Source organism: Chanodichthys erythropterus, chromosome 14 (assembly GCF_024489055.1).
Source record: "Chanodichthys erythropterus isolate Z2021 chromosome 14, ASM2448905v1, whole genome shotgun sequence".
Classification (NCBI taxonomy): domain Eukaryota; kingdom Metazoa; phylum Chordata; class Actinopteri; order Cypriniformes; family Xenocyprididae; genus Chanodichthys; species Chanodichthys erythropterus.
Genome location: NC_090234.1, coordinates 18,758,319 through 18,784,908, shown reverse-complemented (window position 1 = coordinate 18,784,908; position 26,590 = coordinate 18,758,319). Strand labels below are relative to the sequence as shown.

Below are 26,590 nucleotides of genomic sequence, written 5' to 3'. Positions count from 1 at the left end.
CGAATTCATGGATGAGATTATTAATGTTACTGTATTATGAAGCAGAGCCAAGTGATGTTGGAGCTGAACAAGGCCGCTGGAGCGATTGCTAATGAGAGACAGATGCAACACACGGCTCACAGAGCTCTTGCCACAGTCGCCATTTCTGCTTCCGGTCAAGCGTATGAGGTAACAGCGCTGTTTATCATATTAGATACATTTGACTGTGTTGAAAATGATGTAACATTCGTTTGACTGCGGTGAGACACTTGTTGCACACTACAGTAAGCTAGATCGATCTTAGAATATCATATTAATAAATGCTGGATGACTTGTGTTGATAAATGGCATGACATGAGAATGCCATCAACGGCCGTTTATGAGCGCTATTTGTTCATATTAAACATCAAACATTTTAAAAAGTTAAACATTTTAAATACTTACAGTCTACACAACAGTCTCCGTGCTCACAGCATCACAGACATTAATATTTTAACAATTTAAAAAAGATGAATCACTGTCTGGCCATCTGGAATTTTGGTATGGAGATAAAGGTTATGATTATAATTTTTTTGTAGTATTAGGCTACACCACATTGTGTGTGTATATTAGAACCGTTTGTTGTTTTTCTTGTGGTATGAGATAGAGCGTTTGGACCGCTGCCGCGTGACGTCAGACTTTAGAACCGAATATAACAATGGTTACATTTATAGACAGAAAATGAATTAAACAGTTGTTCCCTTGTTGAAGAAACCATGTTAAAGCATATTTAGTATTTCCATGGTTTCTACAAATTAAAACCGGAAACCGAGGGTAACGCAGATATGACGCCATTGACAGGCGACTCCCGGACACGTCCCTCATCCTTGGTTAAAATCGCTATTTTCACACGATTTACAAATAGTTGGAAACATTTCACATATAAGTACTCAACTGAACAAAATATATAACACTGGCCTAGTGGTTTTTGGATATTTTTCTGCAAACATTGTACATATCGTGCCTTTAAGACCAGATGAGCCTGAGCCAGACAATTGCAGGTCAGCCAATCAGAGAAGTTCTTACAGTGACGCAGCCATGAGTCCATGCTGCTGCTAAAAACAGCATGAAGAAAAAAAGCACAGACGCTCACGGTAGTTTTGGTCGTTTATTGTGGTTCATGACGCTTGAAGCAGACATTATTTAGACTGACAGGACATGATGGCTGATTGTGAGAATGTTGAGCTACCAAACACAGCTGGTATGTTGTACCTCTGATCTGAATGACTTAATCAAAACATAACAAAAGTTTTAGAGCCTTTTAAATCGACATTATGTGCAATGCAGATCTATTGCGTATGCCATATTTGTTGAAAACCCTCTTATAAACCCAAGTGAAATATATTTAAAACTTATTTCATGCACTATATTACTGAAACTAAATGTACCCATTTGAGTCTGAACGTGGCTTACAATCGCAACTTCGGACCTTTCGCGTTCTCGCGCAAGTTTCAGGGGAAACTCAAAAGCTTTGAAATATATTTCTATATACATATTCTTCGTCTGAGATAAAGCAAATATCGCGAGAGGCGTGGCTGATGTCGCAATTCAGATATTATGCAAGACATTTTTATGTATGAAAGCTATTTCGTAGGTAATGTAAGGCACTTACAATTACAAATGTGTGAATTTAGTTTCAGTAATTTATGTCCATAGAGTAAATACTATAGTAAAGTACTTGAATTAATTTGTTGTGGTAATATAACAACTATAGTAATATAAACAGATTACCCTATACCGTACTAAGATTTCTACAACTATAGGGTACTATTACAATACACTACTACAGTTTACTTTAGTAAAACTAAAGTATACTACAGTATTTATTACAGTTTATCAGTTCACTATGATTAATACTACAGTATGCTGTAGCATTCATTAACAAAGTGTTATAAATACTATAAATACTATAATATAGACAGTATACTGTATATAATTTACTGTAGTATGATTCAAAAACACTATAGTATTTACTATAAAAGTGCTGCCATGTGTCTTCATAGTGTTTCCAAGAAGCTTTTCAATGACTTCACATACACCTGTCATACAGATCATTTATTGATTATTTAATTGATCTGATCTGGTCTCTGTTAGGTCGTAACCTGAAGCAATGGCTCCAGGAACAATTTGGCAACAGGCCTCTGGAACAGGCTGAGGACATGCGTCTACATAACGCTGCCCATTTGGGAGATCTAGACACTCTCAGGGCCCTACTACAAGAAGACATCTTCAAACAGTGAACAACATTCATTCATTCATTCATTCAAGACATGATGAAACTGCGAAATGGAAGTAGCGACAGATCTTTTCTTCTACGTCCTGTAACGGATTATTATTTAATTAATGTTATTATTTAATAAATGTAGCGCCTACACAACATTGACTTTGCTTTAGGGCCCACCTACAGAAGCTTATTTCCACCATGAAATAAAATTTAAAAGATAATTGCAACTTTTTATCTCACCTTTCTGACTTCTCACAATTCCGAGTTTTAACATCTCGCAGTTATTCCTTTTTTTTCTCCTCGCAATTCCTAGTTTACTGTATATCTTGCAATTGTGAGTAATAACCTCCAATTCTGAGGGTAAAAGCACTGACTTTATATCTTGCATTTCTGACTTTATAACACACAATTACGAGTTTATATCTCACAATTTTGAGATAAAAAGGCAGAATTGCTAGATATAAGCTTGCAATTGCAAGAAAAATGTCAGAATTGTGAGAGTCACAATTACTTTTATTTTATTATTCAGTGGCGGAAACAAGCTTAAATTGTGTAGCATGCAAAAGTAAACAAATTTGTCTTTAAAATCAGACATTAAAATGTATTATGTGCTTATTATATTTATTGATAGATAACTTACTGCACACACCAAAAACATGCTGATTTTCTCATCGTTGCAGTGACTTTTATTATTGTTTTGTGACAATGAGCTACTTTGGCTATATTTAAATATACTATATAGTCTCAATGGGCCAGATTTCTGTCATTATTTCATACTCATTCCATTGTCTGACAGCAGAAACAGAAAAATATGTAAATGGAAACTTTATTGGGCTTTATTTGACTGTATTAATATACTGAATGTGAGCACAGAGAGTAAGAGAGAAGGAAACAAATGTAAAATGCTGACATTAGCAGAATGCAAATACAAAGTGATGATGTATTAGATCACCTGAATATGTTAATTAGCACGTCATCATCTAACAACATTTAACGACTTTTGGAGCAGGCGTTGGCTGCTTTCCATTGACGCTAGTTGGCAAAACTGCTCACAAATCATCACTTTGGATTAAAGTGTCTGCTAAATGCTTAAATGTAGATGTTCTTGTCCAGTTCAAATGGTTATTTGTGTCGCTTAATTATGCGAACACAGAATATAAGATTGTGTTAGCTGAAATGTGTAACATTGAATTCTTTCCTAGGCAAATCAACGAGAAGTTGATTTGGTCATGTGGTTTGCTGCCTTGCACACCCCTGCGTATTGCTGCCATGATGGGTCACAGCAAATGCGTGGAGTTCCTGATCTCTCAGGGAGCTAAAGTGGACCTGGTAGATGTAAAGGGTCAGACTGCTATGTTCATGGCTGTGGTTAATGGACACCTGGACTGTGTGAAGATCCTTCTGAAAGCCGGTGCTGATCCGAATGGCAGCATTCATCACCGAAGCACACCTTTATACCATGCTGCACAAGTGGGCCGAGTGGACATCCTACGAGAGCTGATCAGGTGGGATTGCTTGTGATATATGATATATCTTGCAAATGATATATCTTGCAAATAGGATTGCAAAATTCTGGGAATTCTCAAAGTAGGAAACTTTCAATGGGATTTAATGGGAATAAATTTGCAAAATTGCAGGTTAGCCTGTAACAGGGAACTTAAAAGTAATTGGGAAAAAAAAAAACATGAATTTAATGCAAATTCAGTTGAATTTCTATGCTGTGGATTCCTCAATCGCATGTACACAGCACATTACTTACTGCAGAGCCATTAAGGCTATACAGTTTGTATAAATGACCCAATTTTCCAATAATTTCCTTTAATTTTCATAAATTCCCATTGTTTTCAACTTGGAATATTTCCAAAATTCCCCAGCTTAACTTCCCATGGAAAGTTTCTGTAAATTTACCAGAAATTTTAACAGAGATTTTGTCAGACGACGTCGTGATTATAAATAAGGATCTCGGCGATACAGAGCAGCAGCTTGGAATATGACTGCATACGGGTCATATAGTCTGCATATAGTCTTAATGGGCCACGTTTCTGTCACTATTTCATACTCGTTCTGCTGTCTGACAACAGAAACAGAACAAGTATGTAAATGAGAACAGCTTTATTGGGAGTTCAGTTCTGACTGAATGACTTATTTGAGTGTGAGCTATGATAAAGTTCATTAGTCTGTATGTGTCCTGTAATACACACAGGTTTAATGCTGATGTTGATATTGACCACCGGCTGGAACAAAGGGCTATGTTCGGCACGCACACTTTGGCAAATCTGTCAGTCTGTCCGCTGTTCATTAGCGCTGCTTACCACCACTTCCCCTGCTTCCGGATTCTTCTGAATGCCGGGGCCAACCCGAACTACAACTACAATGGCCCCGTGAGCAGGGAAGCACTGGTCAGGGGCCGGGCTTCCTGTATGCTGGATGCCGTTCTGAAACTCGGATGCGAACCAGCCTTTGTTCGCTTACTGCTGGACCATGGTGCTGACCCATATCTAGTCCCCTGGGACGAGCTCGATCCTGAAACCATGGTTCGCTTAAAGGTCAATGCTGAAGCCCTTCGAATCTACCAGGAGGCCAAAAGTAAGTTGTGTTTTAGATGTCATGTTCTTGATGGGTCATTCCTATTATGCAGTGCATTTTTGTTAAGTGCTCATTTTTATACAGTGCAGTCCAAAAATATGGTATTTTTTCTAATAAAACCTGGAAATAAATGGTTTCAGGATAAGGAAAGTTTTTTTAGCAAAAAAAAGGAAGACCAACAAATTCACAATTTTTAAATATGGAAAGTTAATTTTTTATTCATCACAGTCTGACAGATTATTGGACATTTTAAATGTTTAATATATTCACTACCTAGGTTTGATTGGATGTTTGTCATATGATATGCACTTCTAACATGGAAAAACTGGTAGTTTATTAAAGAATATTCCAGACATTCATTATTTTTATTTTTTAATTCAACAAAAATGTTGTTATTGTTAATTATTATTAAAACGGAACTGGCGTCGCATCAGTTTTTCCATAAGTTAAATACGGAAGGCGTAGGATGTAGCGTAAGCTTTTTGAACAGCAAGAGGCATTACGCTTTCTTCGTATGTTGAATACAGAAGGCGGTCTGGGCTAGATATTTTACTTTATATCTGGTTAAATATCTTTTGTTTTTTTTTTACACAAAAGCATCGCTTTGTGTCAGAAGGCCTTTATTAACCCCTTGGAGCCGTGTGGAGTACATTTATGATGAATGGATGCACTATCTTTAGTTTCATACTCGTTGGTCCCGTTCACTGCCATTGTAAAGCTCAGATGCATCAGGATATTTATTAAAATATCTCAGATTGTGTTCATCAGAAAGAAGAAAGTCATATACAGCTAGGACGGCTTGAGGGTGAGTAAAGCTTGGGGTAATTTTCATTTGAAAGTGAACTAATCCCTTCAGCATCACTTTTCATCCTGTTAATCTTTTGTCAAATCCTTTAACAACAACCACTTCCTTAATGACATCGTCCATAATTTTGTAGGGAAAAACAACAGCTCAAACATCAGTGAGTTATTAGCAATGTGATGAATTCTGTTACATCAAAACGTTACTCCACAAAAGAAAAGGCCTTAATTTGTCTATTGTGATTTGTACTTTATTGCATAAGCATTTTGTTGAAGATATGTTTTATAACAAAATGTTATTACACGGTGAAAGTGAAACATTGATTCAAAATTAGGAGGAGCGGCAGACTGACGTTTTTGCTTGATTGTTTTATTTAAGGCTAGAACTTTCATAAATGTTTTTTCTCCTTGATGAGAGAAGAAATCATGTTATAGTTTTACATCTACAGTGCATTGAGCTCTGCCATTACCTGTGCTTTCTAACACAGGAAACCCGAGGAGATTGATGCACCTCTGCCGCATTACAATCCGGAAGATCATGGGCAAGGAGCGTCTGTCATGTATCTCTTCCCTTGAGCTGCCAGAAACCATCAAAAGATTTATGTTTCACAAGGATTGATGTTTTGCTTCTCCATGGAGATGGTCGATTAACTCAAGGGTGTAAATGGCCACTTGCTCCTCGGCATTACTTACATGGAAACCAATGACTTCCAAGGTAATGCCATTTTTCTGTGTTGGTTATTGGGGAAAATCTGTGGTGAGTAATGGAGCTGAGAATACTACACTCTTATTGTGAGTATAATGCATAAATAGTTAATAAACATGCTGTTGCTGCCATTTTAAGAGAGTTTTAGATACTCAGCTTTGCACTTTGACAAAGAACACCTCTTACCTGTAGTAAAATCACTGTAACACAATACCTTTTGTGGCTTATTACTTTAATGAAGGACAATATTGAGTGAACACCACTGATGAGAGAAAATCATATAAGTCTTGATATAAGTCTTTATTTTAGATTGTTATATCAGCTTGCCAACAGTTGTTACAGCATTAAAGTAATGATTGTTAGAACTATCATATTGATGCTTTTTGATGTTTTTATATCACTTATATGTGAATATAATTGCCTTACATAGTTTCTGTATGTTTTGCATTTACAGTAGTGTGAAGCAGTTCTGTACTTTATTAAAGTAGCTTCCTCTTTATTTTTTTACTCGATTAATTCTGATTGTCTCATTACTCATTACCCTGATTAAAATGTGTGTTTCAGCTCTTGCGAAAAGAGCAGAGTGGTGCATCATGTAGGAAGCACACAGAAAAAAGGACTTTCATTTCCATTAAAATACAACTTTTTGATGTGATATCTGTACTTTTAGTTAGTACAGAGCTTTGTTTGTTTTTTTGTTTTTTCATGTTTGTATTTAGCTGGCTGTATGTTTGTTTGTTTGTTTTGTTTTTTTGTACCCCAAGGGGTCATTATTGTTCTTCACTCTCAGCATGTAAATCATTGCTAAATCTCATGATTGAAAAACATAATTATCTTTTAGTACAGGAAGTGATTTATACTTCCTGTAAGATGGATCCTGTCTTCACAGAGGCCCTGCCAACAAGTTTCTCAGGGATCTTAGAAGATATCATATTCAACTATCATATCTCACCATCATATAATGGCCTCTGATGTGCACCGATTCCACTGAGGTTTTCCACCATATCGCTGATTTCCCAGGCTTCATCCATCAGGATCACTCTCTGGGTACAACTGGCTTTTTTCCTTGTCAGACTATAACTTTAGTGTGCTGTGACACTAAAACCACATCTTGCTGAAAACCACAAACTGGAAAGCAAAGCCTGGGAAAGGCTGGACTCTGCCACTGAATCACCAGTGGACTCGTAGAGAACTAGTCCCTCTATCTCTGTCTGCCCAATGGGGGAAAGGTGGGTTCACACACTAGTAAGTGCACTCTCATTCGTGGGTACCCTGTAATAATCTCCCCTCTGTGAATTTTTGCTGTTATGCTGCCATCAAACACTTGATCAAAGCTCCCTATGTTTAATGTCAATATGTCAGCAGCAGATCTTGAGTGACTGTCATCTTTTTCCGATCATTTTCAACAGCGGAACTGGAAAGAGGCCACTTAGAAACCCCAAAACTCTTAGAGCAGGATGCATGTCCAGATTGGTAGGTCCTGAGTCATCCCAAAATTCTCATCTGTCATTGGCCATTTCCCAAGTCAGAGGGGTGGGATGTTCAATAAAACCTCTTAGATTTGAACTGGAGCAGGAAGCATTGTCAGGAAAAGACAGATTCATTTAGACTTTGGGTAATAATTAAAGCTGTGCTGTTCTTGCCAGAAAAAAAGAAAATGAATTCAAAGAAATTAAACACTATTGATATACAGTCCAAGTAAAACAGTATTTTTGCTCGTTTTGTGTCAGGTCAATATAACAGGGTAGTGATTAAATAAATATTGGTAATTTTTCATTTCTGTGTCATACACATGCAAAATCAATTACAATAGTATTTCTGGTGCAGTTCTCCTCTCATTTGTGTGTCAGATCGCAAAAGCATTGAATTATTATTGTTACTCTTATGTCATATGTCCCTAGGTGCTCTGTACTTATGTCCAAACTGCATCCCAGCAACCAGTAACCTTAATCCGCCTTTTGCAATGCGGGAGTAAAATATTGTCTGTGAATGTGCGAGGCTTAGGGGGTGCTTCTCATTTCATATTTGTGCATCCTTGTTTCTTTTCCTTGCATCTTAGCTCCACCCCCTTAGGATGCGAGGGAAGAATACACCTGTGTGTCCTCGCTCATGACCCCTCAGGAAGTTTCCTTGCCTCCTCGCACTGCAGTTAGAGAATTGAGATGCCCTTCATGATGGCTGAGTTCATTCGGTTTCCGGGTCACGAGCTAGAGGATGGAGGAGCGAGGAAACGAGGAAGCATCAATTTGAGTATTCAGAAACACCGAAATCTGTGAATTCAGACATACTTCTTTCGTCACATACTGTTTTTCGCCTACTACACTGCAAAAAATGCTGTTCTTACTTAGAGTTTTTGTCTTGTTTCTAGTCAAAATATCTTAAAGTTCTTGAATCAAGAAGCATTTTCTTGACAAGTAAAAAATATTTTCTTGTTTTCAGGAAAAATAAGTCAAAATTGAGTGAGTTTTTCCTTAAAACAAGCAAAATAATCTTATTTCAAACCAAAAATAAGATATATATTCTTGTTTTCAGTTTGGATTAAGATTATTTTGCTTACCCCATTGGCAGATTATTTTGCTTGTTTTAAGGAAAGACTCACTTAATTTTGACTTATTTTTCCTAAAAACAAAAGAAAAACAAAAAAAAATTACTTGTCAAGAAAATGCTGCTTGATCTAAGAATTTTTAGATATTTGGACTGGAAACAAGACAAAAATTCTAAGTAAGAACAGCATTTTTTGCAGTGTATTAGGGATGTACTACTAGTAGGGAAGTATGTGATTTCGGATGCAGCCTTACAGTTCATTGGCTACTATAGATATGCAACTAGAAAAATAACAAAATGCTTTAAATGGTAAAACCATTTGCACTACAAACCAGGGTTTATAATTATGACAATACAATAAATAATATGGTAAGATGTACAGCTAAAAACATTGGAAGCGGCTGACGCTGGAAGCCCGCTCTTACGTTAAAAATAAGGTGGACACTCATAGCAAAGAAGCATGATTGCTCCATGTAATGTTCTATCCAACTGTAAGTTGTCATGTATCTAAATAAAAAAAAGTTTGCAGCATATTTCATTTTCAGCTTTATCTCTTGGTATCCTTTAGAGTGCATTCTGGGATTGGCGTGTCCTCCAACAGTCGAACCCCTCCATCTTTACAGAATTCAGGTTTGATCAAGTGGTATCACTTTGACACACACACAAAAAGTAATATCTAATGAATCTGTGTAGTAACATGGTTTATTGTGATGTTAAATCAAGACCCTTTATTTATTCAGTCAAGTACTTTCTTTAACTTTGTCTTAGACATGATCTCTGCTCTAGCTGTAGTACTTTCAGTTTAATGGGTGTATATTGACTCAGAGCTCTAGATGGCACTATCTTCATGTGAAGCCTCACCATGTCATGACTTCTTTCTCTCCACAGAGGCCAAAATAATTTATAACAAACATTTTCTCTTGGGCATTATTTATATATGTATGCATATATGTACGCACGCTTGTATTTAATCATATATTTTGGCATTTTAGGGGTCATCAGAGTATTTTGGTTCCTTTGCTGATTTGTGACCCTGGACCACAAAACCAGTCACAAGTCACACGGGTATATTTGTAGTCAACAATACATTTTATGGGTCAAAATTATTTTTCTTTTATGACAAAAATCATTAGGATATTAAGTAAAGATCATGTTCCATGAAGATATAAATTTCCTACCGTAAATATCTCAAAGATTTATTTTTGTGAATGGATATGCATTGCTAAGGACTTCATTTGGACAACTTTAAGGGTGATTTTCTCAATATTTAGATTTTTTTGATTGTATCTTGGCCAAATATTGTACCATCCTAACAAATCGTACATCAAATCAAAGATTATTTATTCAGATTTCAGGTGATGTATAAATCTCAGTTTCAAAAAATTGACCCTTATGACTGGTTTTGTGGTCCAGGGTCACTATAACAAACATTTACATTTTTGATTTGTCTGTTTCTGAGTTTTGTACATTAGCAGCATTCAGATACCCAGAACAGGGATTCTGATTCAGTCTGATATTTTGACTAATGCTGAAAGATAAAGCAAAGTTTCATTTAGTTTCCTTCTGTTATTTTGAATTGTTTTATATAAACCGATCAGCTGAAGTTGTAGTTTATCAGTTGTTTTATGATGCCACTAATTGCATTCTTGTCTTATAAATGTATTAGGAAAAAAAAAAGAATCTTAACTTTCCAACAAAACAGACAATTTCCTCATGCATTTAATTTTGGCTTTAACAGAAATGCAATTAACTGCATCTTAAGATTTTATATAGGCTTATAAAAGTGCATATGTGCTTGTGTCGGTATAAAATGACTTTTTTTTCCTCTTTTTGTTGAAATTGAGTAACAGCTGCATATTGTTTAGTTCATTTTAATCTCGTATCTCACCTTCTATCAGAGTAATTTGCACTTGTGCTCTTATTTTATTTTCTCTCTTTAATTGCAGCACATTTTTTGGAACAGTGATCTCATACCTTTGACTAGCTCTTTAGTTCCCCCCTCCTCATCTTGCATGATGTTTCACATAAAAAAAAAAAAAATATTTTCCAGTTTGCATGTGATTTAGATTGGGTATTATTAACGCTGTGCTGTTCCTGCCAGAAAAAAAGAAAAAAGTAAAAAAAGCTTGAATTCAAGAAATTAAACACTGTTGATATGCAGTCCAAGTACAACAGTATTTTTGATTGTTTTGTGTCAGGTCAATATAACAGGAAGGGTAGCGATTAAATAAATATTTGTAATTTTTCATCTCTGTGTCATACACATGCAAAATCAATTACAATAGTATTTCCGGTGCAGTTCTCCTCTCAAACGGCCGTTTGTGTGTCAAATCTCAGAGCACGACTCTGCTGTTGACAGTAAAGGAAGGCGACGCTTTAATCTGTGGCTTGGTTTAAGACAGGAAATATTGAATGGAGAAAATTTACCAATAAATCTGTTTTAATTAGGAAACCAAAATTGCTTAATGCCACTTAATTTGACTTTTTTCCAGCAGCACCGGCAGTGGTGAATTGCTGCGGAAGATAGAATCGCAAATGAATGTTCCAGACTCTCAGCTCCTGCCTCCTGAAAGTGTTCAGATCTGAAACTAATCAAAAAGCAAACTAAACAAACAAATAACATCTTTGAGGCCTAGCAAGAGCATTCGCCAACTCGTATTGTAGGTCAACAGCCTTTTAGCACTGGGTTTGTGTTCATTAACCTAGGTCGATTTAGAGATCATGCACATTAGCTGCAGATTGTTGTTTTATTACTAAACATTAATCTTAAGCAACACAAAACTGCTAAAAATAATCTCGCAGAATGTTTTACGTTTCCCTCATGTGAAATACCGCACAGTCCCAGAGTTTTTCCAGCTCTTTAAGTACAGAGCCTTTGTAATTGATAGTATTCATTAAGCCAAACTACCCATGGTTAATTGCTTCTGTGAAGCTTTGGCTCTGGGGAGTTGCTCCACAGCTGAGCTGAACAGTTTGCTCTTGGCCAAGGAACAAAGCTATCAGCAGACATGTTTGAGGGCATTCGGGCTTCCTCTTGAAATTAAGCAGGAATTGTCACTGGGCTGACAAACCGCCATCAGACAACAACATCAGCAGGAACCCTGGAAAAGAAGAGGAAAATAACAATTCCTCGACCACTATGGGAATGCAGTAAAATGTGTTTTCCTGCAGACTGGAATCCCAGACTTTAAACCTGCAGGCACAGAATGGAGAGGAAAGCGGCCCTCTCAAAGGCCTGAGAACGCCATGCATGCCGTTCACAGCAAGCAACGGGTAGAGTCACCGGATTGCATCATCATGTGTCACGAAACCCCCTACCACCAAATCCAAATCCACCACATGCCTTTAGACTTCTGAATCATGCTATTACGTAACTCTGAGCACATTCGCAGACTCTGAAAGGAGTGTCGCTTTCTGCGATTCGGATCAAGTGACCCTGAAGTGGAACCGTGAACAGCGTAGAAGGAGGATATGGGGTGTCTCATTTGGATGGAGGCCCTGCAGCGATTCCCTCGGCACTTCCTCCTAGTATGACCCTTCTGACAGAGGGTGGGAAAGGATCCAAGCCCACGGCCCAGCGCCACATCAAATCAACCATTTCCTCCCCTGATAAGACGGCACAGACGAGCTTCCCAGATCTCCAATAAGGAGGAAAAGAGATGTTTAGAAGATCAGTCCTGGTGGAGGATGATTTTGGCTGTCTTTGTTCCTTCCCACTAAAGCCTCTCACGTTTCTTCTTCAGTGTCGAGGGATGTTCAACTCAATCTCACATTGTTTTGAATAAAGTTATACTGCACAAACACTTCAGCCACCTTCATTTCCAACAGTGGACTTTGACTTAACCTGGAAATTAGCATCACCCTGGATGCCTCAACAAAACCCCAATACGATTATTGCATATTTTGTTCTTCATGATAATCTTCACAAATAAACACGGCTTTTACGAATTATTAAGCCCGAACACAATCACCACAAGTCAAAAGATAAACGTAGGCTATAAATGAACTACACAACGATCACATTACTTCAACAAAACCATCACTAAGCTTCTCTTTACTCTTCATTTGAAAACATTTTCCCTGAATGTTTGAGTTGGAATAGTTTGCAAGAGTGTGATTCTAAACACAAGAAGGTTGTAAAAGTGGACTTGTGGGTAGATGAGTAGGTGATGACATTTAATGTCCTCTGTATTCCCATTTAGACACTTGTTAGTAAATGCATTTTTCATGACTTTTTTTTTTTTTTTTTTAAGTAAATGCTTTAAAAAACAAACACACAAGAGGTTATTACTGATGTATTTTATATCTTAGAATAAAAATGTGAAAATGTCTTGAGCTTGTGTTAACCACAGACCTTATTCCATGCATTTAACCAAAAACCCATTCAAAAAAACACACTGACTTAAGAGCCCTGTCTGGACGGTAATTGTTTCTCATAGGGACGTAAGGTATTTTCAACATTTACAGGGGCTAGTCAGTAATTTTATTGCAGTCCGATTCCAGAATGTCAGTTTTTCTCCCACCACCCGCGTAAAAATCCCTGCGGTTGAATTACCTTCTGTTTTTTGACAAATGCCAAGGCCGTCCAAATCCACATCTATGAGTTTACAAGAGGAGATCGATTCAAAATTCATATGTTTAAATCCTTTTAAAATTCTTTCTGAGGAACACTGTATGTTAACTGCTGCTCTTCACTGTAATTTGCAGCATGCATTTTGTATATGTAGGCTACACTTTTTATTACAAATGCTGGGAAGTATTTACAAGAACAATATTTCATCACTGCTCCACCTCAGCAAAGGAGAGTAAACATTTGAAATGGGCCATTACAGCAATACAATTTTACATTAAAAGTATAAACCAAGCAGCCTTATTTCCATATTTCAGTATTTTTAAAATGACATCCATCATTCTGAGATAAAATGCAAGAAAACAATTTCAATTATAGCATGTCTATCTATTTTTAAATGGGAGATTTAAATAATCATATAATAAGTTAGGATATAATTTTCCTGTTATTAGATTAATTTTTTTTTTTTTGTATTCCAGGCACAGGCCTAGGGAATTTTATTTACAGCAGACAATCATACGAACACGTGAGTTGCGCGTTCCCGGGTTTGTAGGATCACTAAACTAGCTCCTCCACCATGAATAAAAGGCCATCTGAATAACTGATTTATATACACTGATCAGGCATAAGAGCACTGACAGGTGAAGTGAATAATACTGATTATCTCTTCATCACGGCACCTGCTAGTTGGTGGGATATATTAGGCAGCAAGTGAACAATTTGTCCTCAACGTTGATGTGTTAGAAGCAGGAAAAATGGGCAAGCGTAAGAATTTGAGCGAGTTTGACAAGGGCCAAATTGTGATGGCTATAGATGACTGAGTCAGAACATCTCCAAAACTGAAGCTCTTGTGGGGTGTTCCTGGTCTGCAGTGGTCAGTATTTATCAAAAGTGCTCCAAGGAAGGAACAGTGGTGAACCGGCGACAGGGTTGTGGGCGGAAAAGGCTCATTGATGCACGTGGGGAGCGAAGACTGGCCTGTGTTGTCCGATCCAACAGATGAGCTACTGTAGCTCAAATTGCTCAAGAAGTTAATGCTGGTTCTGATAGAAAGGTGTCAGAATACACAATGTATCGGAGTTTGTATGGGGTTGCATAGCTGCAGACCAGTCAGGGTGCCCATGCTGACCCCTGTCCACCGCCGAAAGCACCAACAGTGAGCATCAGAACTGGACCACAGAGCAATGGAAAAAGGTGGCCTGGTCTGATGAATCACGTTTTCTTTTACACCACGTGGATGGCCGGCTGTGTGTGCGTCGCTTACCTGGGGAACATATGGCACCAGGATGCACTATGGGAAGAAGGCAAGCTGGCGGAGGAAGTGTGATGCTTTGGGCAATGTTCTGCTGGGAAACCTTGGGTCCTGCCATCCATGTGGATGTTACTTTGACACGAACCACCTACCTAAGCATTGTTGCAGACCATGAACAGTCTTTCATGGAAATGGTATTCCCTGGTAGCTCTGGCCTCTTTCAGCAGGATAATGCGCCCTGCCATAAAGCAAAAATGGTTCAGGAATGGTTTGAGGAGCACAACAACAAGTTTGAGGTGTTGACTTGGTCTCTAAATTCCCCAGATCTCAATCCAATCGAGCATCTGTGGGATGTGCTGAACAAACAAGTCCGATCCATGGAGGTCACACCTCGCAGCTTACAGGACTTAAAGGATCTGCTGCTAACATATTGGTGTCAGATACCACAGCACACCTTCAGGGGTCTAGTGGAGTCCATGCCTTGACGGGTCAGGGCTGTTTTTGGCAGCAAAAGGGTGACCAACACAATATTAGGAAGGTGGTCATAATGTTATGCCTGATCAGTGTAAATGTCATTTATATAGATTAGTGATCTGAATGCATGAGTTATATCACTGAGGTGCCATGCAAATTTATTTGTACAAATGTCCATGTGAGAAACAGTTACTGTCCAAATAGGGCTTAGGATGATACAACCGGAAGTGCTAAAATGCAACTTGTTTCATCTTAATTGAAAACACACAAATTCTCCCCTCCTTCTCCATGCTTTCTGAGGCAGATGTTTCCAAACTCATTCTTTCCAATCACCCTACTACCTGTCCGCTAGACCCTATCCCCACTCCTCTTCTTCAGGCCATCTCCTCCTCAATTCTACCTGCACTCACTCACATTATCAATTCCTCCCTTCACACTGGAACATTTCCCACAGCTTTTAAGCAGGCTAGGATTACCCCACTGCTTAAGAAACCCACTCTGAATCCAGCTCTTTTAGAAAACTACAGACCAGTATCCCTTCTTCCTTTCATTGCTAAGACACTTGAGAGAGTTGTATTCAACCAACTGTCTACTTATCTCTCACAGAACAACCTCCTTGACAACCACCAGTCTGGTTTCAAGAGTGGCCACTCTACTGAGACTGCCCTGCTCTCAGTCACTGAAGCCCTGAGACTGGCACGAGCATCTTCAAAATCATCAGTACTCATCTTGCTGGACCTGTCTGCTGCCTTTGACACAGTGAACCACCAGATCCTCCTGTCTACACTCATGTCGAAGGGCATCACGGGAACCGCGCTCCAGTGGTTCGAGTCTTACCTCTCAGGTAGGTCCTTCAGGGTATCTTGGAGAGGTGAGGTGTCCAAGTCACATCATCTTGCTACTGGGGTACCTCAGGGCTCTGTGCTTGGTCCACTTCTCTTCTCCATCTACACGTCATCACTAGGATCGGTCATTCAGGATCATGGTTTCTCCCATCACTGTTATGCTGATGACACACAACTCTACCTCTCATTCCAACCAGATGATCCGACGGTTGCTGGTCGTATCGCAGCCTGCCTGACAGCCATTTCTGCCTGGATGAAGGACCACCACCTCCAACTCAACCTTGCAAAAACGGAACTGCTTGTGATCGGTGCAAACCCAACACTTCATCACAACCTTTCAGTTCAACTTGGGTCTTCAACCATCACTCCTTCCAGGACAGCCAGAAACCTTGGAGTGGTGATGGATGCTGGTCTAACCTTCACAGATCATGTTGCAGCAACGACCCGGTCCTGCAGATTTGCCTTGTACAACATCAGGAAGATTAGACCCTTCCTATCTGAACATTCCACACAAATTCTTGTCCAAGCTCTTGTTCTATCCAGACTGGACTACTGTAATGCTCTCTTGGCTGGCCTTCCAGCATGCACTATCAAGCCTCTACAACTGATCCAGAATGCTGCAGCAAGACTGGTCTTCAGCGAACCGAAGAGAGCGCACGTCACTCCTCTCTTCATCAGTCTGCACTGGCTGCCAGTAGCTGCTCGCATCCAATTCAAGGCTCTGATGTTTGCTTACAGAACGACAGCTGGCTCTGCACCGCTATACCTTAACTCACTACTTCAGACTTACGCGCCCTCCAGAAACCTGCGTTCTGCAAGTGAACGGCGCCTTGTGGTGCCATCACATAGGGGCACAAAATCACTCTCACGGACCTTCTCCGGGACTGTTCCTGGCTGGTGGAATGACCTACCACGCTCTATCCGAGCAGCCGAGTCTCTAGCCATTTTCAAAAAAATGCTAAAGACGTATCTTTTTCGTCAGCACTTGACCCAGTAGTAGTAGCACTTACCTTGACTAATATTCTTCTCCTATCTGTGTATTTATTTATTTAAAAAAAAATAAATAAATAAATAAAAAAAAAAAAAAAATTCGCTATGAGCACTTTACTGACATAACTGTGACTTCACTCAGCACTTACACACTGTTGTTCTCATGTTGATTTAATTGATTCTACTACTCTCATTTGTAAGTCGCTTTGGATAAAAGCGTCTGCTAAATGACTAAATGTAAATGTAAATGTTTCTGGGATTTGGCCTATTAAAAAATGCATCATTCCTTCACCACTCTTTTGCACAAGATCAATTAGATTAGATTCATCCGCGCTGAGGAGCCGTGCTGATGCACAACCCAAATAACTGCAATTGCAGGTTTCAAACAGAGATGGCGACAAAGAGGCAAAAGATTGCAAATTCAGATTCACAAAAACATTATTTCTTTTGCATTGCTGTTTACGATTTAACAAAAGTGGTCAAAAGAAATCACTTGCCTAGCGCTGTTTGCAAAGATGGAAATGGCTGCGTCGTGAGACCCAGGAGCCTGTAAGGAAGCTCAGGTGGATTGGAACGATGGCCGTGACGAGGCTTTAAATGTGAAGAGTCAGCTCATGAATAGGAAGGTACACACAGCTCGACTTGGCTGACCCATGTGGCAGAACCTGATACTCCCCGAGCAGAGCGGAGGCCCGGTTAGCTATGCTCGTTTACCTCAGCTTGATCTCTAAAGGTCCATGACTGCCTTTGCCCCTTTAGCTTCCTGTCAGAAACATGCATTTCCTGTCTGCTTAAGTAAGAGAGACAGGTGCGTGCTTGATGTTACCTTTGCCTGACACCCAAACATTACTGCAATGTTCATTTTTTTGGCTAACTGCATCCAGTTTAGTCAAGAGATACCTGACATTCTTGTTTTGAAACAGGGTATATTTATCTTGAGTGGTTGTGCTAAAATACGAAGTGCAGAGCCTGCGATAGTTGCATGAATTTCCACATGGAATGTTTATTTGGAGCAGTGATTGCTGGGTACTCTGAGGTGTGTTAAGAAAGCTTGCAATCTCTCACTGGATCTTGTCAGCATTGCGTGACAGTGGAGTGAGAATCCGGTCCTTGGTGAATTCCATCATGAAGTATATTGCTCTTGTGGTTTTAGACAGTTTCTGAAGTCACGGCGAGGCTTGTTGATTTATAATCTCAGATGTCATCCTTCACAATGACTCTCCTCTGAGACAGACCCTGTGTTCCAAGCCCATTCGACATGAATGCTTCCTGTAGAAATGGGCTCATTCAGTCCTCAACCGAAGCTTTGGGTTGGCTTCATTGAGGCACATGCTTTCCTCAAGTTAAACACAGGACTGTAAATGTACCCTTAAAATCACAGCAGACTTTTGACTTTCATTCAGCATCATCTCGTGTTGTATGCTTGGCTCTTTATAAGAGGCCTAAGTGGCGAGGGAAACTCCGTAACGTATGATTAATGAAGAGCCGACTCACCCTGATTGGTTGTGGATGTGTATCTCTCTGTATGCCCTAGGCATTTGTACATGGAGACACAAACAACCACTTTTTTATGACTCGGTTGCTCCAAACCTCCAGTGTTTCATCCCTGATACACGCCTCCCTCTCGTCAAAAACTCATACGCTCGTTAGTATCCACATCCTCTGTAATTTACTCATCAAGATGGCAGCATCCTCAGTGTACTGAGCTCATTTTGTTTGTCATCTTCTGGCCCATATTTTATTGGCAATGTGCATAAACTCCCTGAACCTTCAGCAAAAAAAGCTGTCAGGTGTTAAGATGGCCTAGAAATGACCTCTAACTCATTTACATTCAGTGGAGTCATGCCAATTCAAATGTCAAAGTGGATTTTGAATGCAACTTCCAAAAACTATTTTTTGTTTTTCATATTGCAATAAGTTATTTTTTTTTTGCCAGTTCAGCATGAGTTCTGCCTTCTGCATATCATTTACTTAACTGAAACTGAAAAATCTGTCATCTAACCGCCATCATTTTAATTATATTATTAAAATTTGAATAAATATATTTTTTATTATTTATTATATTTTGTATATTATTTTTAAAAGTTTTTTTCATAATTAGTTTGGTTTATATATGTGTATGTGTATAATATACATATTATATTACACATGTATTTCTTTTATATATTTAAAAAAAAAATAGTTAAGAGTGTATATATATATATATATATATATATATATATATATATATAATATAAAATTTACCTACCATATAGGCCTAATAAATATAATTAATATTATTATTTTATGTATATATTGATTGCTTCTATTCTCTTTATTTAAGTCGCTTTGGATAAAAGCACCTGCTAAATGATTGAAGTGGAAATGCAATTATTTATATTTATTATATAGGTAAATTAAAGTAATTCAATAAAGTATTTTAGTTTAGTTTAATGACCAAACAAATATAATACATAATTTTAGGTCAGGATTTGATATTTTATTACTAATAAAGTCCCCCTGTAGTCAGTAATTTTATTCCTTAAAACTCTTCCTGAATCACCAAAATTACATATTTAAACATTACTTTCATGTGAAAAAAAAAAAAAAACTTAATGCCTTAAAATAGCTTACTCTACCCACTTGCCTCATTTAATATACACGGATCTATGAATATGATAATTAGCCCCGCCTCCACTCACTCGCACAAGCTCAGACAAGATCCACTCGGTCAACTTACTGTAAATGCTGCACAATGGTATCGCTTTTTACTACGTCGGACACATAACGGTAATTAATGTGATTAGCCTTTTGCTTGACTACATTATCAAACAGCTAATAATGTGTTGCTAATGTTACACAAACCATGTTCACATTCACGAGTCAGACAGCTGTCTTCTAACAATCATATCCTTAGAAACGCTTTGAACAACTCAGAACATCAGTGGAGAAAGGCATATAGTTCATCATAACATCATAATATGCATCATACACCCGCCATATTGCGAAATCTACATGATTTTTTGTATCAACAGAAAAATATACCTGGATAACTTTCTTTTGAGACTCCCTTGTGCGGTCAGTTAATGATACCCTAGAGCCCGCCGGCACATTGATGTGATTGGTTACAAGGTAGTTTGTGACGTCAGAAACACCAGAGATTTTGATAAACTGCAGTTTTAAAGAGAAAATACTCAGCAATGGTGTTTACTAATGAATTTGCACACGGTTTGTCTTAAAGCATATTAAAACACCAGACAGACATATGAACAAACTTGATTTTCATCACAGGGGGACTTTAAATAAGAATAAAAAAGTAATCTCTTGTCTATTGCAGTTAAAAAAAAAAAAAATGTGCCTGACACTACTGAAAATAGTTCTTACTTTCTCAAAAGTAATTCCGACTATTGAATAATTCAGACCATGAATTTCTTATTGAAAGTCTTTCAGGGTGACTGATGGCCTAAGTATCAGGAAGATGTCAGCAGTGTGCAGCAAATGTGAATTGATAGACAGGACTTCCTCTGATTACCCCTCAAGAGGATGTAATATTGGATGTATTTGTTTGCTTGTTTTTAACCCAGCCTTTCTAAAGCTGTGTACCGTCTGCTCATTGCATTACAGGCTGCAGCAGGAAGTGAAGGACAGATCTTCAGGAACTAGAGAAACAGCTGGTCACTGGCCTGGACTTTGCGTGCTCCCCAGGCCTGTGATCTCATTCGCACGATGGACGTCCCTTGACGTGGCGAAACAGCATCTGACTTTTCGTTCATCACTAAATCAAGCTGATGATCAGGAGCAAGTCCAAACGGCACACATCATGCACACATTTTATAAAGTTGTATCCACTCAAGCTTGACTTTATGTGTATTTGCAGAACTGTTTTATGGGGTATAATGAGAGTGGAGAGTCATTCAGTGGACAGAACAACATTAACTCAAAAGAGCACACTGCTCTGAGGTACTGTGTTCCAGGGGTTACAAAATGGGCTCTCCAAGGCGCTGCCGGAAAAAAATTTTTTTTTAAATTTACAGAATTTTATATTATCATGGTTTCATTCTGATCTAAATGGATTGGTCGAACATCATAGATTAATCACAAAACACTTTCATTCTGTTGACAGTTTGTTTCTTTTTAGTTTTATACATCTAAACAGTATTCCAATGGTCCTCCATAATTATAGTCAACTGAAACAAAACTTTTGTAGCTTGAAATTTAACTTGGTCATTAAATTGACAGTGAAATGATTTAACTTAAAGGATTAGTTCACTTTCAAATGAAAATTAGCCCAAGCTTTACTCACCCTCAAGCCATCTTAGGTGTATATGAATTTCTTCTTTCAGATGAACACAACCGGAGTTATATTAATAAATATCCTGATGCATTCAAGCTTTATAATGGCAGTGAACGGGACCAACAAGTATAAAGGTGAAGAAAGTGCATCCATCCATCATAAACGTGTACTCCACACGGCTCCGGGGGTTAATAAAGGCCTTCTGAAGTGAAGTGATGCGTTTGTGTAAGAAAAATATCCATATTTAACAAGTTATGAAGTCAAATATCTGGCTTCTGCCAAACCGCCTTCCATATTCAATTACGAAGACAGTGTAAACTGTCAGTTACACTTTATCTGTTAGTTGCATAGGTAAAGTGTAGGTCGTAGTGTAAGCATTTTGAACTACAATAGTTTTACACTTTCTTCATAATGATAAAGCTCAGATGCATCAGGATATTTATTAATATAACTCAGATTGTGTTCATCATAAAGAAGAAAGTCATATACACCTAGGATGGCTTGAGGGTGAGTAAATCTTGGGATGATTTTCATTTCAAAGTGAACTAATCCTTTAATTTAACTTGTTGATGTCCTTTTTGAAAATGACAAAAACACAACAAAATTCTAAACTAACTCAAATGAAAATGGAAAATATAAAAATAAAAACTATAATAGTATCTCAATATCAAAAACTTTAACACTGGTGGAGAAGAAAAAAGATACAATTTATTCATTTATTTTATATTTATTTTTTCATGTTTTTCATTACTATTATTATTTTTATTCTTTTGTTTGATTTATATTTTTTATTTACATGAATGGATTTATACATGAAAATATTTGGCTGTGTTTATTAATTAAGAAGGGCATAATCATGTTAGGCGGTCCCTAGCATCAAAAAGTTTTTAAAAACCTGCTGTGTCCCACAATGCAATGTGCCTGACCTGATCATCTATTTTTAGTCTGATGAATGAATCTTGATCATTTGAATGAATCAAGACATTTTGTACACAAAATAGGATGAAAAATGCATTTCTTAGATAATAACTAGATGCCAAATTAATCATGCAGCATGATGAAGTCATGTGACAACAATATAGCATAGTACTGAATGTTTTTCATTGCATAATGCATACCATATAAGTATTAAAGGATTAGTTCACCCAAAAATGAAAATTATGTCATTAATGACTCACCCTCATGTCGTTCCAAACCCGTAAGACCTCCGTTCATCTTCGGAACACAGTTTAAGATATTTTAGATTTAGTCTGAGAGCTTTCTGTTCCTCCATTGAAAATGTTTGTACGGTAGACTGTCCATGTCCAGAAAGGTAATAAAAACATCATCAAAGTAGTCCATGTGACATCAGTGGGTTAGTTAGAAGTTTTTGAAGCACCTAAAATACATTTTGGTCCAAAAATAACAAAAACTACGACTTTATTCAGCATTGTCTTCTCTTCCGGAATCCTTTCCATTGAATTGATTCCATTGAACTGATTCCAGTGAATTGATTCCATTGAATCCTTTCATCTTTTGGCGTTGGTAATGCACTTTTACGTCACCGTGGTTGTTTTTGGCGATTAGGACATCCACGACAATGCTGAATAAAGTCGTATTTTTTGTTATTTTTGGACCAAAATGTATTTTCGATGCTTCAAAATGTCGCGGATGTCCTAATCGCCAAAAACAACCACGGCGACAGATGAAAGGATTCAATGGAATCAGTTCAATGGAAAGGTTTCCGGAAGAGAATACAATGCTGAATAAAGTCGTAGTTTTTGTTATTTTTAATCCAAAATGTATTTTTGATGCTTCAAATTGTCGCGGATGTCCTAATCTCCAAAAACAACCACGGCGACGTAAAAGTGCATTACCAATGCCGACAGATAAAAGGATTCAATGGGATCAATTCAATGGAAAGGATTCCGGAAGAGAAGACAATGCTGAATAAAGTCGTAGTTTTTGTTATTTTTGGACCAAAATGTATTTTCGATGCTTCAAAATGTCGCGGATGTCCTAATCTCCAAAAACAACCACGGCGACAGATGAAAGGATTCAATGGAATCAGTTCAATGGAAAGGATTCCGGAAGAGAATACAATGCTGAATAAAGTCATAGTTTTTGTTATTTTTGAGCCAAAATGTATTTTCAATGCTTCGACAAATTCTAACTGACCCACTGATGTCACATGGACTACTTTGATGATGTCTTTATTACCTTTCTGGACATGGACAGTCTACCGTACATACATTTTCAATGGAGGGACAGAAAACTCTCAGACTAAATCTAAAATATCAAACTGTGTTCCGAAGATGAACGGAGGTCTTACGGGTTTGGAACGACATGAGGGTCATTAATGACATCATTTTCATTTTTGGGTGAACTAACCCTTTAAGATTTCATACTATTTCATAGTTTTTTGTACAGTTTGTACAGTATAAAAATCATTATGTCTATGGAAAGTCTCCATAAAACAGGTGCGTGTGTGGTCCTGACAAACCCATGTAACAGGGACAAAATGTCCCCACAGAGTTGGCAATATCCGAAATCATTGTCTTTGTGGGCACATTTTTTGTTCCCCATGAGGAAAACATCTTCTAAATCATGTTGTGTTTTTTAAAAATGTACAAATGCAGAAGGTTTTCTTTGGGGTTAGGGGATAGAATATACAGTTTGTACATTCTAAAAATCATTATGTCTATGGAATGTCCCCATAAAACATGAAAACCCAGCATGTGTGTGTAAGTTTTTTTGTTTTGTTTTGTTTGTGACAGTTTGGTGAAGCGTTAGCTGTGGACTGCCCCTAACTAAACTAGCCAAACTCTGTTCATAAACATTTCAACCCCTGATGCTGTTTTATTTATCGCAGCGCACTTCCACATCCTCCGCGAATGGGCTGCATGTTGCTTTGATAAAAGCGAGGCGGCGAGGAAGAGGGCCGGGGTGTAGGTGGGGTGTGCTTTGCATGCAACAGGCCACTCCACACTGTTATTCTTCTCTCAGTGTTTGATGGGTGGGAGGTTTGCCAGAGAGCTCGTGTGTGTGTTTATAGTGTCAAATGCGTACCACATGTAGGCTCAGGTCTGGTTCTGCACCGTCTCTCATTCGGAGAGCATCCTGATGGCAGACAGGAGTAATCAGCCTGTCTTACTCCTTCTCTGCAGTGTGGTGCACCTGCTTTGTGGTCCTCAAGTACTTTTACAGACCATTTCCAACCGCTTTCATTCATTAATTCAGTATGGATTTATTTTGATATACAAAGGCTAAATGGACGGCTCTGCACCAGAGAGTTAATGGAGTAGGGTGGATCCCAGTGTGATTTATATGGACAAACTGTAGGGAAGTTCATACATCATATGTTTGTTGGTGGAAGTGCTATTTATTTATTTATTTTTTTGTACAGCAGCTAACCTAATGCAAAATACTATTATTTACATATTATTATTATTATTAAACACAAAGTTCCTTTAGCCAATCGCCCAAAAGGTTGCAATACAAATATTTAGAATAGTATCATTTTTTAAAGTATACCGTTTATAAGAATAGGTGTGGGATTAATTAACAACTAAGGAAATTAACTAGGAAACAGAATTTAGGCAAAACAGAACAGGGAACAGAATGAAAATGAAACCAAAAGAGAACATACACATTACACTATACATTTTTTTTAATGCTTTTTAAATACGTTTACATTCATTTATCAGTGACTTGAATGCAGAAGTGATTCATCGTTTTGATGTTTTAAAAATTCCCCATATGATTTGAATGTGCCGTTCAAATGTCAGTGAGATATTTTAAAAAAGAAATTATACTTTTATTCAGCAATGATGCATTAAATGAAAAAAAATGGCAGTCAAGACATTTATAATGTTAAAAAAGATTTCTATTACAAATAAATGCTTCTCTCTTGAACTTTTTATTCATCAAATGTATCAACGTTTTTAAGTCGCACAACTGTTTTCAACATTGATAATAAATGTTTCTTGAGCAGAAAAATCCTCATATCAGAATGATTTCTGAAGGATCATGTGATACTGAAGACTGTAGTGATGCTGAAAATTCAGCTTTGCATTTTGCAAATATATTCATAAATAAATTGTAAATAATTGGGTTGCAAATTGCTCACGGTTCGGTTCATATCACGGTTTTAGGGTCACGGTTTCGGTACGGTTCGGTATGTGCTATGGTATGTGCTATGTTTAGGGAAAATAGGATTACTGTCAAATAAAAATAAAGAAAATAAGAACAAACAAACTACAAGCAACATCACAAATAAGTACAATAAAGCAAATATTCAAATAATATAAACAGAGCTTTTCAGGTTTTTCAGGAATCTAACTGTAGTTTTCAGGTACAGAAAAGGGATAAAGTAATCAAATATAAAATATCACTGCATATTATCTTTACTGTATAAAATAAAGTTTAATCATTATTGAAGTTACAAAAACTATTCAGTCAAGAGCAGTGAGTGATTTCTTTGTTATTTGTTGTTTGATTTAACATTAAAAACAGGCAGCAGGAATAGTTTTTTTCCCCTTTAAGACATGCACGATCCAGTTACACATGCGCTGTCTTTCTCGACTAATATACGTCAAAGTCCCTTTAAGACAAGTCATTTCACTCGGCGGCCATCTTTGAAACTTTGAATCCTGGGCATCATGCAGCTCCTATCTCTTCGAATGGGGAAACATCAAATTCTCCAAAACTGTTCGCCAACCTTACGATTCAATTTCATATTTGAAATCACCAATGAAATCTGACAACAACCGACTCATAAATTTAGTTTCTAAACGCTCGAATCATGACAAAAAATGTATTTTTCAGGCTGGATCAAGCTAATGCGCATGCGCAAACCTAAACGCGCGTCTCTTGTGCTTCATTTCGGAGGCGCGCGTCTGACTGTTTCTATAGAAACCAGTGCTTCTAACGTCCGCTGCAGATGACTTATTCCGCCATATTGCGCGTTACACTTTCTCCCATTCAAAACAATACGAGTGACACGTCTTGTGTTATTCTATAGTCTTTGTATATGTTCACTTAAGACATAATAACCGACTATGTTTGCTAGGATACTCGCCAAGACGGGCATTTTGACATAATTTTTTTTATGAATTTGTCCGCTGAAGCGCAAGACTTGAAAGAGAACTCAGTATTTGCGCGCTGACTGAAATAAGCGTGTGCGCGCTTCGGATGAGCGTACACAAATCTTCTCACAGCGCGTGCGAGTTCTCTTTCGCGTCTTGTTCTTGAAGGTTTAAATCAGCAAGGCTTAAATGAGTTAGTTTAAACACAGACAGCAACGTGTGCTGTTCAGGTCTCACCTCC

At 37.8% G+C, this 26,590-nt stretch overlaps 1 protein-coding gene across 7 annotated transcripts; it reads left to right on the top strand.

The window, feature by feature from the left end:
• The first annotated feature begins 1,079 nt into the window (after positions 1 to 1,079).
• On the top strand, positions 1,080 to 21,137 carry LOC137036347 (ankyrin repeat and SOCS box protein 1-like). Of its 7 annotated transcripts, XM_067410470.1 has the most exons (9): positions 1,080 to 1,219; positions 2,113 to 2,254; positions 3,445 to 3,747; positions 4,446 to 4,828; positions 6,118 to 7,564; positions 7,745 to 7,808; positions 8,395 to 8,585; positions 9,448 to 9,509; positions 20,614 to 21,137. In XM_067410470.1, exons 1-5 carry the CDS (start codon positions 1,177 to 1,179, stop codon positions 6,246 to 6,248), a joined length of 1,002 nt encoding a protein of 333 aa, XP_067266571.1. In that variant the 5' UTR covers positions 1,080 to 1,176; the 3' UTR covers positions 6,249 to 7,564; positions 7,745 to 7,808; positions 8,395 to 8,585; positions 9,448 to 9,509; positions 20,614 to 21,137. The 7 variants fall into 7 exon arrangements, with proteins under 7 accessions (XP_067266571.1, XP_067266575.1, XP_067266572.1 ...); XM_067410474.1 differs by having other exon boundaries at positions 6,118 to 6,344; positions 7,225 to 8,585; XM_067410471.1 differs by lacking the exon at positions 7,745 to 7,808.
• The last annotated feature ends 5,453 nt before the right edge of the window (positions 21,138 to 26,590 follow it).

Excerpts from the sequence above, each read along its gene's own strand:
- LOC137036347 (XM_067410474.1), top strand. The coding sequence starts at position 1,177 with ATGATGGCTGATTGTGAGAATGTTGAGCTACCAAACACAGCTG. Across the intron at positions 3,748-4,445 it reads ATCCTACGAGAGCTGATCAG|GTTTAATGCTGATGTTGATA; the intron begins GTGGGATTGCTT and ends TAATACACACAG. Across the intron at positions 4,829-6,117 it reads AATCTACCAGGAGGCCAAAA|GAAACCCGAGGAGATTGATG; the intron begins GTAAGTTGTGTT and ends TTTCTAACACAG.